Below are 14,389 nucleotides of genomic sequence, written 5' to 3' on the forward strand. Positions count from 1 at the left end.
GGGCTTCAAATGGGACATGGTGTAAATAAACCAGTCCAGCAAAATCTGCCTACCAAAAACCGTATGGCATTCCTTTCCTTCTGCGCCCTGCCGTGTGCCCGTACAGCAGTTTACGACCACATATGGGGTGTTTCTGTAAACTACAGAATCAGGGCCATAAATAATGAGTTTTGTTTGGCTGTTAACCCTTGCTTTGTAACTGGAAAAAAAATATTAAAATGGAAAATCTGCCAAAAAAGTGAAATTTTGAAATTGTATCTCTATTTTCCATTAAATCTTGTGCAACACCTAAAGGGTCAACAAAGTTTGTAAAATCAGTTTTGAATACCTTGAGGGGTGTAGTTTCTTAGGTGGGGTCACTTTTATGGAGTTTCTACTCTAGGGGTGCATCAGGGGGGCTTCAAATGGGACATGGTGTCAAAAAACCAGTCCAGCAAAATCTGGCTTCCAAAAACCATACCGCTCACCTTTCACTCTACGCCCTACTGTGTGGCTGTACAGTAGTTTACGGCCACATATTGGGTGTTTCTGTAAACTGCAGAGTCAGGGCAATAAAGATACAGTCTTGTTTGGCTGTTAACCCTTGCTTTGTTAGTGGAAAAAATGGGTTAAAATGGAAAATTAGGCAAAACAAATGAAATTCTCAAATTTCATCCCCATTTGCCAATAACTCTTGTGCAACACCTAAAGGGTTAACGAAGTTTGTAAAATCAGTTTTGAATACCTTGAGGGGTGTAGTTTATATAATGGGGTCATTTTTGGGCGTTTTCTATTATGTAAGCCTCGCAAAGTGACTTCAGACCTGTAGTGGTCCCTAAAAATTGGGTTTTTGTAAATTTCTGAAAAATTTAAAGATTTGCTTCTAAACTTCTAAGCCTTGTAACATCCCCAAAAAATAAAATATCATTCCCAAAATGCTACAAACATGAAGTAGACATATGGGGAATGTAAATTCATCACAATCTTTGGGGGTATTAATATGTATTACAGAAGTAGAGAAACTGAAACTTTGAAATTTGCACATTTTTCAAAATTTTTGGTAAATATGGTATTTTTTATGCAAAAAAATTAACTTTTTGGACCCAATTTTAGCAGTGTCATGAAGTACAATATCTACTGCACTGCAGCTCGTGCTTTGCATTTAGCTGCCTGGTCATTCAGGTTGTGCTCAGGTTTAAAACGTTTATGCCTCGCTTCAGGCTCTGATTGCACAGCGTGCAAACCACTCGTGTCTTGTCGTCAGCACATTGTCTGAAGAACTGCCACGTCAGGGAACTCCTTGAAGCTGTTTTTGGTGTGCTCGGTCCTTTGGTGCGGTGGGCAGTAGCAGGCATACTGTCTAGGGGAAGGCCGCTCCGCGTTTGCACCCTGCTCCCTCTTTTGCTGTGCTGGTGGCTCTGTGCGACCTCTGCCTCTTCCTCCGAACTACACAGGTCACTCGCATGGCCTTAATTCCATGTGGGGTCGAGGACCTCGTCGTCCTCCACATCATCTTCCACCCAGATCGACCACGTCCTCTCCCTGCAACAGGAGCTCCACCAGCAGCACCACGACCGGGGCCACATCCCTTATTTGACGTTCTCCTCATTCTTTGCATTCACCCACCAAACTAACAGATGGTTTATGTTAGGCGACAATGTAACCGCCAATAGTCAACAATTAAGTTCACTGACAGTAAGGCAATGCCGGTGTCATAAAGAGGAAACATTTCTTAAGGTCACACAACATTGTGACAGGCGAACTTAATACAATTACTTCACGGTCACAAAAAATGTGAATTTGTCAACCAACAATGTAACAGCAGTATTTGATGGTTCTATTGGACTGTCAGAAATTCAGCACCAGCCGCAAAGGTACTTTCTGGAAAATAAAATATGATTTTTTCACCCACCCACAGATGGATTTACTGATAGAGATGGCCTTGCGGTTCGCCCGGCGGTCGTTTTGCGGCGAACTTTGCGTGTTTGGGATTCGCCGAACATATGGAGAAATTCGCGCCCGCCATATTCTATTACATTGTGAAGAACTTTGACCCATGACACATCCATCAGGTGGTACAGGACAGCCAATTGAGACGTTTCAGTACATGGACACACCCCCTACTTTATAAATAAACCCGATCTGGCCACCATTTTATATTCAGTCTTTTGCCAGTGTAGGGAGAGGTTGCTGTGTGGAGCAGGGACAGGCTGTTAGGGACACCAAACGCTAGCTAATAGGGCCACAAAAGTCATTTTAAGCACTGGTATATGTGTGCTATCGATAGGTGTGATACACAGAGGGGTGTGATATACTTATAATCTACTCATATAATGAGTCAAAAACACATAGATCTATATAGTGATCACCTGGAAGTCAGGGGCCTAGGGGCTAGGGGCTAACTAGGGCCATTTTTATATAGGGTAAGGTTCCGGACGGAATTTTGCGGAACAGGTGCAGACCCATTAATTTTCCATGGGGCCGGAATGTGCTGTCCGCATCCGCATTTGCGGATCTGCACTTCCGCATCTGTGCTTCCGTTTCCGCAGAAAAATAGAACATGTCCTATTCTTGTCCGCAATTGCAGACAAGATTAGGCATTTTCTATTATAGTGCCGGCGATGTGCGGTTCGCAAATTGCGGACTGCACATTGCCGGTGTCCGTGTTTTGCGTATCCGCAAAACACTTACGGACGTGTGAATGGACCCTCATAGTAACATTAAAGGTTACGTTTTATCTTCATGTATATTCTAATGGATTGCCTTCCATTGTACAATGTTATAATATACTTTCTATGTTAGACGGTATATTATAGTGCATTTGTATTGTGCGGCAGTTGTGTGCGGTTCTGCTGCGATACTGCAGGTATATAGAGGGACAGGCGTTATTGGAACAAATCATTTCTACTGGTGTGATATACCAGTCGCCCCCCAAAAAAACTGATTGAAGCAGGGTGTTATATACCAATATACTTTCTGTATAGTGCATTTGGGTACTGTATAGTGCATTTGCGCATACGCAAAAATTATATTGCCGATATTCCGCATTGAAAAAAAAAATGAATGGAGATCGCAAATTTGAATAATACATCTGGTATGTCACTGTCCATGTTGTGGGACTATTTGTGCACTTCTAGTAATTATTTCTTGGCTGCAAATATGAGCTGAAGGTTTTTTAGGTTCGCCTATCCATTAAAATGAATAGGACCCGCCGCGAACTTGCGGTTCGCGAACATTTGATCGCGTGTTCGCGAACAGTCCCAGCAGATGTTCGTCCATCACTATTTACTGATTATATTTCACTATCAGATTTGCAGTGCAGGCCGCAAAGGTACTTTATGGCAAAAAAAAGATATGGTTTTTTCACCCACAATGAAACAGATGGATTTAACTGATTTTCTTTCACTATCACAAATGCAGTGCAGGGCGCAAATGTACTTTATAGCAAAAAAAAAATTTCAATTTATCCTCCCAGAATCTAACAGATGGATTTACTGAATTGATTACACTCACATATGCAGCACAGGGGTACTTTACAGAAAAAAAATTGAATATGTCACCCCTTGGGTCCCTGAACTCACAGATGGATTACCTATATTATTTTCCCTTCCCCTGGCACATATGCAGTGCAGGTGCACTTAAAAAAAGGGTATATGTTTGCTTTTACTGAAATGTTCGAGGTCAAAAAATCCTAAAGTTCGGTAACTTTACAGTTGGGGTTCGCTCAACCCTAATCATCTCCCTTTGAACCTCTGGAGGAGGGCCCACATAAATACCTAACCTAGAGGTTATTTCCATCTCGCCATGACAGTTGCTATAAGAACAGGGAGATCCTAGTCTTGTCATCAGTGGATCTGTACTTCAGATTCCTTCTTACTCCAAAGGATTGTTCTTTGGTAATTATAATCAGGTCTCCTCCTTCCAGTGTCTGTTATGAGCTTTACTGTAATGCTGAATATCATCTCCATTCCCTAGATCTTTCCAGATGTCCTAAGATCTATTTAGCCTGGAGTAAAGAGATCAGGAAGGTTGAGAATTTATTACTTCATTTCCGGAAGGAACAATAAGCTCTCGCATGCACCATAGCTGCCAGGTGCCTGCTGTTTCATACAGCAGACACCAGCAGCTAATGTCCGTGACTGGCGGTAACAATGATCTCAGACTTTTAACCCTTCAGATGCTGTGGTCAAACATGAGGTTCAGGGGAGCCGGATGCATTGTGCGGCAGCCTCAGTACTCCGTAATGAACTGAAGCTGCCGCATGTTAGCTCCTATGAAGCCCCTGCCTGTGGCCGGGCTCTATAGGAATACATTGTAACTCTCATATACTCCAATGTTGGTGTATGAGAGAAGCAATCTGATGATTGCGTTTTGTAGTTCCCCATGGGGACTATAAAATACGGTAAAAAAAGTTTTAAAAAATCACCCCCTTTCCCAAAATCTAAAAAAAATACACATCATGGGTATCGCAACGTGTCAAAGCACCCATACTTTTAAACTATTAAATATTTTTCAGATATGGCAAAACGGGGAAAAAAAAGTCAAAATGGTTGATTAGCTGTTTTTTGGTCTCTTCACCTCCCGCAAAAAAATCAATAAAGTAAAATTTAATAAAAAAAAAAAAAAAAGTGATCTAAAAAATACCCCAGAATGGTATGAATGAAAACTACAGATCATTCCTCCAAAAATGCCTTTTAATCAAAGAAGAAGACAGAAGAGATGCCGGCTGCGCGAACAAGTGGATTAAGGCAAGTTAATTTTTATTTATATATTTTTTAACCCCTCCAGTCCTATTTTACTAAGCATTCTGTATTAAGAATGCTATTAATTTCACTTATAACCATGTTATAAGGGAAAATAATAAAATCTACAGAACATCTAACCCAAACCTCCAGGTCTGGGTACCAAACATGCAGATTTTTCTCACGCGCATGCAAAATGCATTAAAACGCTTTGCACTCGAGGGGAAAAATCGTGCATGTTCCCGCAACAAACACGCATCTTTTCCCGCAACGCCCGTGTGAAACCAGGCTAAGATGCACCAGCCCATAAGATGGACCTAAGTTTTAGAGGAGGACAATAAGAAAAAAAAAAATTTTTCATTAGACCTAAGGTCAGACCAGCAATCAGTCCCCCAATATTAATCAGACCTCAGCTGACAGCCCTAATCAGACCCCCAATGTTAATAAGACCCCAATAAGACCTCAGATCAGACCCCCAATCAGATCTAAGCTCAGACCCCAAAGTGAATGACCCCCAATCAGACCTCAGATAAGAGCCCCAAAATAAATGAGACCCCCATGCCTCATCATCAGAATCCCACCCTCTCATCAGCCCCCAGCCTTTCATCAGCCCCTAGCCTCTTATCAGCCCCCTAACCTCTTTTAAGCCCCCTAGCCTATAATCAGCCCCTAGCCTCTTATCAGCCCCCTAACCTCTTTTAAGCCCCCTAGCCTCTCATCTGCCCTCATGCCTGGTAACACAGGAGCAGGTAGTGTGGCAGGAAAGCCTGCTCCGCCCCTTATCTGCTTGTTCCCACCGTTCTCACTGCAAATCTGCCGGCCGGTCCCTGTCCACCAGCATCAGACAGGGCAGGCCGGTCTCTTACCCTACACCAGCTACAGCAGACCTGACACTTCGCGGCCAGTCGACATCAGGAAGCATGCGCTGCGGCCGCCGGGCTCTCCCTTTTCCGGGAACTCAGTATGTGCGGTGCACTGCTTATGCTCCGACATCGCAGGCTGTGCTGCATAGAAACAGGAGCCTGCGATGTACCGAGCATAAGCAATGTGCCGCACATTTTTATATTTCTTTGCCCAGTAGTCATCTCATAAGACTCCCATTGTGGGGGGGGGGGGGGGGGTGAAAGTGTGTCTTATGGGGTAGAAAAATACGGTAAGTCATGAACAGAATATATGTCTTCCTAAACAGGATTTATCAGATGTTTTATAGAAGCCGTTATGTGACATCAATTAAGCTTTTATATCCAAATATACAACCTGAGATGAAAACAATGTCTATGACCCAATTATATATTGTTTCCTTATATTGTGGCCATATGGCTTCTCTCTTGTAAGACTTCACTAATGACCCTAATTATGGCTTTAGAAACAAAAACATTTTTCTCAATCTGAATGCAGCTTCTCTCCTGTGTAATTCCTCTTATGTCTTAGAAGACCTGATATTTCTGAAAAACATTTCCCACATTCTGAACATGAATATGGCTTCTCTCCTGTGTGAATTCTCTCATGTTTAACTAGATGTGATTTCTGTATAAAACCTTTCCCACATTCTGAACATGAATACGGTTTTTCCCCAGTGTGACGTCTATTATGTAAAACAAGATATGATTTCTGTGCGAAACATTTCCCACATTCTGAACATGAATATGGCTTCTCCCCTGTGTGAATTCTCTCATGTTTAACAAGATTTGATTTCTGATTAAAACATTTCCCACATTCTGAACATGAATACGGTTTTTCCCCAGTGTGAATTCTCTCATGTAAAACAAGAAGTGATTTCTGTGCAAAACATTTCCCACATTCTGAACATGAATATGGCTTCTCTCCTGTGTGAATTCTCTCATGTATAACAAAATCTTGTTTCCGTGTGAAACATTTCCCACATTCTGAACATGTATGCATTTTCTTTCCTTTGTGACGTCTTCGATGTGTAGAAAGTCCTGAGCTGTTTGTGGATTCTTTATCACAATTAAACCTTTTAATCCTTTTCTGACTTGCACTTGCGGTAACAATCTGTGATTGGTCAGGAGAAGGTTCCTCATAATTAGGAGGATTATATGACAGATCTTTACTGTGAAGTCCTGGATGTACATTAAGGGTAATAAGGTTTTCTCCTGAAGAGCACTGCTGGATATCTTCATCTAGTGGTAACATGACATTTTCACATTTCTTACTGGGATTTTCTGTTAAGATGAAAATGAAACCTTGTTTTAAATTTTTTATTTTTTTTTGCAAACTACAGAGTAGACAAACTTATAACATTCCAATTAGGCTGGAAGTTGATCAAGCAGGAAGGAGAAGTGTTCATTCATTTGGAATCCATTCCTGACTTTGGCCAAAAAACTGCACTTGTGATCCCAGCCTTACAAAGCTTCTATAACTTCCTGACAAAGTCCAGGATTCTGGTTTACACCAGGTCATGACTTTTATTACATACAGTAAATAATGACTTAACAGAACTAAAAAATGTGAAAAGCCCGACCATGTCTGGAAACAATGGAACAGCATAAGCCCCGCCCCTGCAGAACCTGCCTGTTGTTTCTAAATGTGGAACCTTAAAATCCCCCCTTTTTGGACAGATTATAAGAGCAGCACAGATCAGTCACTGGTTATCTACCAGCAAGTTCACACATAGCAGATCAGCTGCAGACATTTCTGTGACTGTCCCGCTGCCCTGAATGTGGCTTGTAATAATCCATGCACCTGCTGCAGAAACAACCCAATACATGGAAATGTCTACAATAAATGTGCCCTGTGTGAACACGCTCTAATGCAGCTGGAACATTCTGGGACATGCAATTACTGCTAGAAGTCACACGTTCAGTCTGAAGGGGATGAGCAGATAATCGCTGAAGTGATGAACAACATGATCACATTTAGCAATTTAAAGCCGATGCCAGACAAGAATTTTACTACAAATTTTCTCACATTTTATTGAGACACCAACGACTTAGGCGACTTTCACACTGGCTTTTTGGCTTTCCGTATGCGAGATCCGTCATGGGCTCTCAGAAGTGGTCAAAAATGGATTGGTTTTGACCTAATGTATTCTGAATGGAAAAGGATCCGCTATAAGAGGCTGGTGCTCCTCCATTACATGTCACTGCACACACGTGTATACACTGCACATGACGGGTCTTACCTTGTGATATAAGAGGCTGGTGCTCCTCCATTACATGTCACTGCACACACGGGTATACACTGCACATGACGGCTCTTACCTTGTGATATAAGAGACTGGTGCTCCTCCATTACATGTCACTGCACACACGTGTATACACTGCACATGACGGCTCTTACCTTGTGATATAAGAGGCTGGTGCTCCTCCATTACATGTCACTGCACACACGGGTATACACTGCACATGACGGCTCTTACCTTGTGATATAAGAGACTGGTGCTCCTCCATTACATGTCACTGCACACACGTGTATACACTGCACATGACGGCTCTTACCTTGTGATATAAGAGGCTGGTGCTCCTCCATTACATGTCACTGCACACACGTGTATACACTGCACATGACGGCTCTTACCTTGTGATATAAGAGGCTGGAGCTCCTCCATTACATGTCACTGCACACACGTGTATACACTGCACATGACGGCTCTTACCCTGTGATATAAGAGGCTGGTGCTCCTCCATTACATGTCACTGCACACACGTGTATACACTGCACATGACGGTCTTACCTTGTGATATAAGAGGCTGGTGCTCCTCCATTACATGTCACTGCACACACGTGTATACACTGCACATGACGGCTCTTACCTTGTGATATAAGAGGCTGGTTCTCCTCCATTACATGTCACTGCACACACGTGTATACACTGCACATGACGGCTCTTACCCTGTGATATAAGAGGCTGGTGCTCCTCCATTACATGTCACTGCACACACGTGTACACACTGCACATGACGGCTCTTACCCTGTGATATAAGAGGCTGGTGATCCTCCATTACATGTCACTGCACACACGTGTATACACTGCACATGACGGCTCTTACCCTGTGATATAAGAGGCTGGTGCTCCTCCATTACATGTCACTGCACACACGTGTATACACTGCACATGGCGGCTCTTACCTTGTGATATAAGAGGCTGGTGCTCCTCCATTACATGTCACTGCACACACGTGTATACACTGCACATGACGGCTCTTACCCTGTGATATAAGAGGCTGGTGCTCCTCCATTACATGTCACTGCACACACGTGTATACACTGCACATGACGGGTCTTACCCTGTGATATAAGAGGCGGGTGCTCCTCCATCATGGCCTCCTTGTACAGGTCCTTGTGTCCTTCTATATACTCCCACTCCTCCATGGAGAAATAGACAGTGACGTCCTGACACCTTATAGGAACCTGACAACACAATGACACCGTCATCACCCAGACCCCTCCAGTGCTGTTACTGGAGAATTTCCCAGCATTCCCAGCAGTGTCACCTCTCCAGTCAGCAGCTCCATCATCTTGTGGGTGAGTTCTAGGACCTTCTGCTCATGTATCAGGGGGTGAGGGGGAGGCTCTGTGATGGGGGGAGGGGTCCTGCTCCGCCCTCCTGACTCCTGGAGATGGATGATGGGAGTCACACAGTCCCCCGATGTCTTCTTCACTATTGTGTACTCCTGTGGATGGAGAGAGACACTTAGGGAATAAACCCTTCAGGGCCATGTGCTCTCCTCCGGCCCTCTCCTCCTGGTACAACGTGCCTACTTACCTTCTCATGGCTCCTACAACATGACTATTGGTCACTGGTCACATGACTCACCATACTGGGGGCTGATCTTCAGGTTCTCCATCACTTGGAAGGTCTGGAGGCCGTTCTCCAGGACCCTGGACTCTTCCTGTCACTTCCTATGATGGATTCTCCTTCCCGATGTCTGACTTGTTACAGAATACAATACAGAGGAGAGAAATCTAGAAAAGTTTACCTCTCCGCTCAGCAGGGAGATGATCTCCAAGGTGAGGTCTAATATTCTTCTGCTGATCTCCTTCTTGTCCATCCTTGGTGGTCGTTCAGGAGAAGAGGAGAGAACTGGAGGAGCTGGAGGCTTCTAGTACTGCAGGCGCCTTTATGAGAAGAGGAGAGGAAATCATCCAGGGAACAAGACCAGATGTCACCTCCAGAACCGCACTTCCTGAGCCTGGACGGGCCCCGCTTCTCAGAGCCCCCACCACATGGATTCCAGGGGCCCCAACATGGAGATCTCTGGTGGCTCCACAGGAGATAAATGTCTGGTAGATGCAGGTCCCACCTCTGGGCTGTGCTCAGCTGTGTCCAGAACTCCTAGAGAAGAGACTGGAGAGAGCTGAGCTCAGGCCGGGCCCCGCTCCATTCATTCTCCTCCTGGAGGCAGGGGCCCCTCACCAGGACAGTCAGGGGCCAGCGAATGATGACAAACCCACCAGTTTTTGCAAGTTTATGGTCCCCAAGAAAGAATTCACTAATCCACATGATGGAAAAACATACAAGATCAGAGAATACATGAATTGTAGGAGTACTAGGTTGGTGTATGGATTCCAATGTGACTGTAACAAACTGTACATTGGTAAAACCATCCAGGAATTAATGAGAAGAATTTCCAAGCATTTTAGCATCTTGAATACGAGTGAGGAAACACCTCTGTCAAGACATCTGCAGAGGTATCATGATGGGAAAACCACAGGTTTAAAAATCTGGGGGATACAAAAAATAAGCCCTAGACAAGGTAGTGTGGATAAGAAGCTGCAACAAGAAGAGACCAAATGGATCTATCGTCTCCATGCTCTAGCACCAAACGGGTTAAATGAGGGCTTCACATTTGCCTCATTTCTATAAAATAACCTAATACGGCATTTTCAAGTCTTATAATAGTTCATATTTAGGATGACTACATAAGAAAAAGAGGAGCGATCGTTCTAGGGTTTGTTTTTTTAGTTTTAAAAAAGCTGAATTACTGTATATTCTTTACAAGACTTACCAAGGCGGGCGGGCGTTCTTCTCGTAGGTAATCCGTCCGTGGGAGGAGACAACATAATAAAGAGATCTGCAAATAAAAGAAAAAAAAATAACAATAGCATTTAAATATACAGAACGTTTCACAGCAATCACTAAGTCTAATAAATGCAGAGCCAAATCCATAATAGAATAAGAAGAGCAAAAAACAAGAAGAAAGTGAAAAAGTAAAAAGAAAGAAAAAAAGAAAGAATTGTCCACATGATAACGCAGAGACAAGTAGTACAACAGCGGCCTTTCAGGAGCAGCCATACATAAAGACAGAGGTTGAGATAGGAGAATAGTCCCCAAGCGACGGCGCCAGCACACGGACGGAAGTCTCACCTGAAAGTAAAAGACACAAGCGCGCAGCACGAAGGTAGAAGCTGCCGATGAGGAAATCTTCTAAGTGTAGGCGCAAGCGCAGGAGATCGATCGATGGGAACTTTCTTAAGTTAAGAATCTTACCGAAAGGATGACATAACGGAGGAGCGCAAGCGCAAAGATAAGAGATAGAAAGTTCTACATCTTATAAGTATTGGCGCAGGCGCGACGCGTTACCCTGGATGATGTCACTGACGCTGTGAGAGTGCGCCCTGCATTCGTAACCCATTGGCTGAGACCTTGTCCATCACTGGAAGAGATACAGTGATTGGACGACTTGACCCCACCTGTTGGAAGCGAGGATTTTAAGCTTCATCCCCGTCCCCACACGTAATACCTGCATGTCATCCCCTGAAGACGCCGAGCACACGGCGAGACATGTAGGGATGCAGGAATTAAGATTGTGGTTCAGGGATCGTGAGGCAGGGACCCCACAGTGGGACATTGCACTTAGATAGTGTTAGACATAGAGACTGTTGCACAGTTTGGAGACTCGAGGAAGGGGTTCATATCCCACCCTGAGAAGTCCAATGTGGACATAACAAACTGAGACCCATCCCGAACCCTGATCTCCGTGAGCGAGTTCCCAAGTAGCAAATGTATTTTAAAAGAGTGATAATAAAGATAAAAATGTTATGATTACAAGTCAGAAAGGCTGCAAACGTTACACTGAGGTCCGAGTGACCATTTAATCCTTCAGCCGTGTCCAGAACTCCTAGAGAAGAGACTGGAGAGAGCTGAGCTCAGGCCGGGCCCCCGCTCCATTCATTCTCCTCCTGGAGGCAGGGGCCCCTCACCAGGACAGTCAGGGGCCCCAACATGGAGATCTCTGGTGGCTTCACAGGAGATAAATGTCTGGTAGATGCAGGTCCCACCTCTGGGCTGTGCTCAGCCGTGTCCAGAACTCCTAGAGAAGAGACTGGAGAGAGCTGAGCTCAGGCCGGGCCCCGCTCCATTCATTCTCCTCCTGGAGGCAGGGGCCCCTCACCAGGACAGTCAGGGGCCCCAACATGGAGATCTCTGGTGGCTCCACAGGAGATAAATGTCTGATAGATGCAGGTCCCACCTCTGGGCTGTGCTCAGCTGTGTCCAGAACTCCTAGAGAAGAGACTGGAGAGAGCTGAGCTCAGGTCGGGCCCCGCTCCATTCATTCTCCTCCTGGAGGCAGGGGCCCCTCACCAGGACAGTCAGGGGCCAGAGAATGATGACAACCCCCACTCTCCCCACTACTCCTCCCCCATCATACTAAGCTGAGGAGCGGAGAAGGATTCCTTGTGTGTAATGGAGGAGAATCTCCAGAGGTGACATGTCTGAGCTCTCCACCACACTGTCTCCTCACAGCTCATCTTACCTGCAGGCTGGAGGAATGGCTGATACCAGAGAGAACAAGAGCCCTGACTACCGACCAGGACCTGCCCAGTATCTGCTGCACTGCCAGAGCTGAAGGACCTGTGGTGACGTCACCGTCATGTGATCAGTGCAGGGGGCGGAGCTCAGCAGTGAATACCGATCAGGACCTGCCCAGTATCTGCTGCACTGCCAGAGCTGAAGGACCTGGGGTGACGTCACCGTCATGTGATCAGTGCAGGGGGCGGGGCTAAGCAGTGGAGAGTAGAAAAGGTGGGGAAGGACCTGTGATGATGTCACCATCATGTGATCAGTGCAGGGGGCGGGGCTCAGCAGTGGAAAGGAGAAGAGGTGGTTTAGGACCTGTGATGATGTCACCATCATGTGATCAGTGAAGGGGGCGGGGTCAGCTGTAGAGCAGAGATAATAAGGAGGAGGAGCAGTAATTGTGGTCATGTGACATGTGAGGGATGATCCTTGTATGGAGAAAGCATTTTATGATTTCTTTCCTACAGAACTGGAGAAATTCTGGGAGTTGTAGTTCTCTCCTCTGAAACCTACAATAACAGCCTGGAGTGTCACCTCTGAGATATCATATAACATTCTGTACTCTTCTCCTCTGATATATAACAGTCTGGACATTGTGGGAGTTGTAGTTCTCTCCTCTGGACATGCTGGGGGTTGTAGTTCTCTGATATAACAGTCTGTACAGAGCTGTGGTCACCTCTCTAGAGTCTCCTATGGACGAAATAAAAGACTGAGATGTAATTGTTCCCGGAATGCAGGTCTGAAGAGGAAGCCCCTGATGGAGAATTCAGGATAAACTGTTTCCTCCTCTGAGGAGGAGAAGAATAAAGAGGGGAATATTCATTCTAAGGGAAGAAAGTAACAAAGAGATTGTTCATGTCCGACCGGTTGGGGGACCCGGATGAGGACCAGGGGGTCTCCACCTGTAGGGTTCTAGGGCCTTCAAAGGGGTTGAAGCTTTGGAAAAAGCTATGATGGCCGAATGTAAACATCCTGGAAATGATCCAGTTCAGTCCGGATTCACTATAGACGGCCTCTCCTTACTGAACAGGTCTTCTCCTGCCTAATGTGGGAAGCTGGTCTGGTCTGGGTTGGGGACCTACACCTCTACTCAGGAGCTGCTGTACTTGAGAGCATTATAAGGGGTGCAGGGAATACAGTGTATTCAGTACATTATAAACAACACATGTAAAGTGCCTTTATGTTCAGCCGCTTTCCTCTGGTGGAGTAGAGAAGTCAGGGACAATCCAGGCCTTGTTCATTCTGATAAGAGTCAACCTGTCAGCATTTTCAGTTGACAGGCGGATGCGCTTATCAGTTATTATGCCCCCAGCAGCACTAAATACCCGCTCTGATAAAACGCTGGTGGCAGGGCAGGCCAGCACCTCCAAGACATAGAGCGTCAGTTCGTGCCACGTGTCCAGCTTGGACACCCAGTAGTTGTAAGGCACAGAGGGATCATTGAGGACGCTGACACTGTCTGCTATGTATTCCTTCACCATCTTTCAAAACTTTTCCCTCCTTGTGACACTAGGCCGCACATCAGGTTGAGGGTGATGGCAGGGTGTCATGAAACTGTCCCAGGCCTTGGAGAGTGTTGCCTCTGTTGGAACTGCTGTGTGTTCCCCTCGTCTCCCCTCCTCGGTTGCCCAAGGAACTTCGGACTCTGCAGCCAGCGTTGTCAGCTGGAGATTTTTGGAGCAATTTTTCCACAAGATTCCAGAGGAATGAGAGATGAGAAGTTCTCTTTGAAGCGGGGGTCGAGAAGGGTGAACACCCAGTAATCAGTGTTGTCCAAAATACGTATAACGCGAGGGTCACGGAAAAGGCAGCCTAACATAAAGTCAGCCATGTGTGCCAGAGTCCCAACAGGCAAGACTTCTCTGTCCTCATCAGGAGGATGACTCTCAATCTCCTCATCCTCTTC

General features: G+C 45.3%; 1 protein-coding gene across 1 annotated transcript in view; it reads left to right on the forward strand.

Annotated features, from left to right (window-relative positions):
• Positions 1–14,389, forward strand: part of LOC120990612 — a 658,216-nt gene that overhangs the window by 609,126 nt on the left and 34,701 nt on the right. Inside the window, 1 exon segment of the mRNA XM_040419532.1 lies at positions 10,362–10,373. Within this exon segment, the coding sequence (XP_040275466.1) occupies positions 10,362–10,373 (12 nt within the window).

Source organism: Bufo bufo, chromosome 2, assembly GCF_905171765.1.
Source record: "Bufo bufo chromosome 2, aBufBuf1.1, whole genome shotgun sequence".
Classification (NCBI taxonomy): Eukaryota; Metazoa; Chordata; class Amphibia; order Anura; family Bufonidae; genus Bufo; species Bufo bufo.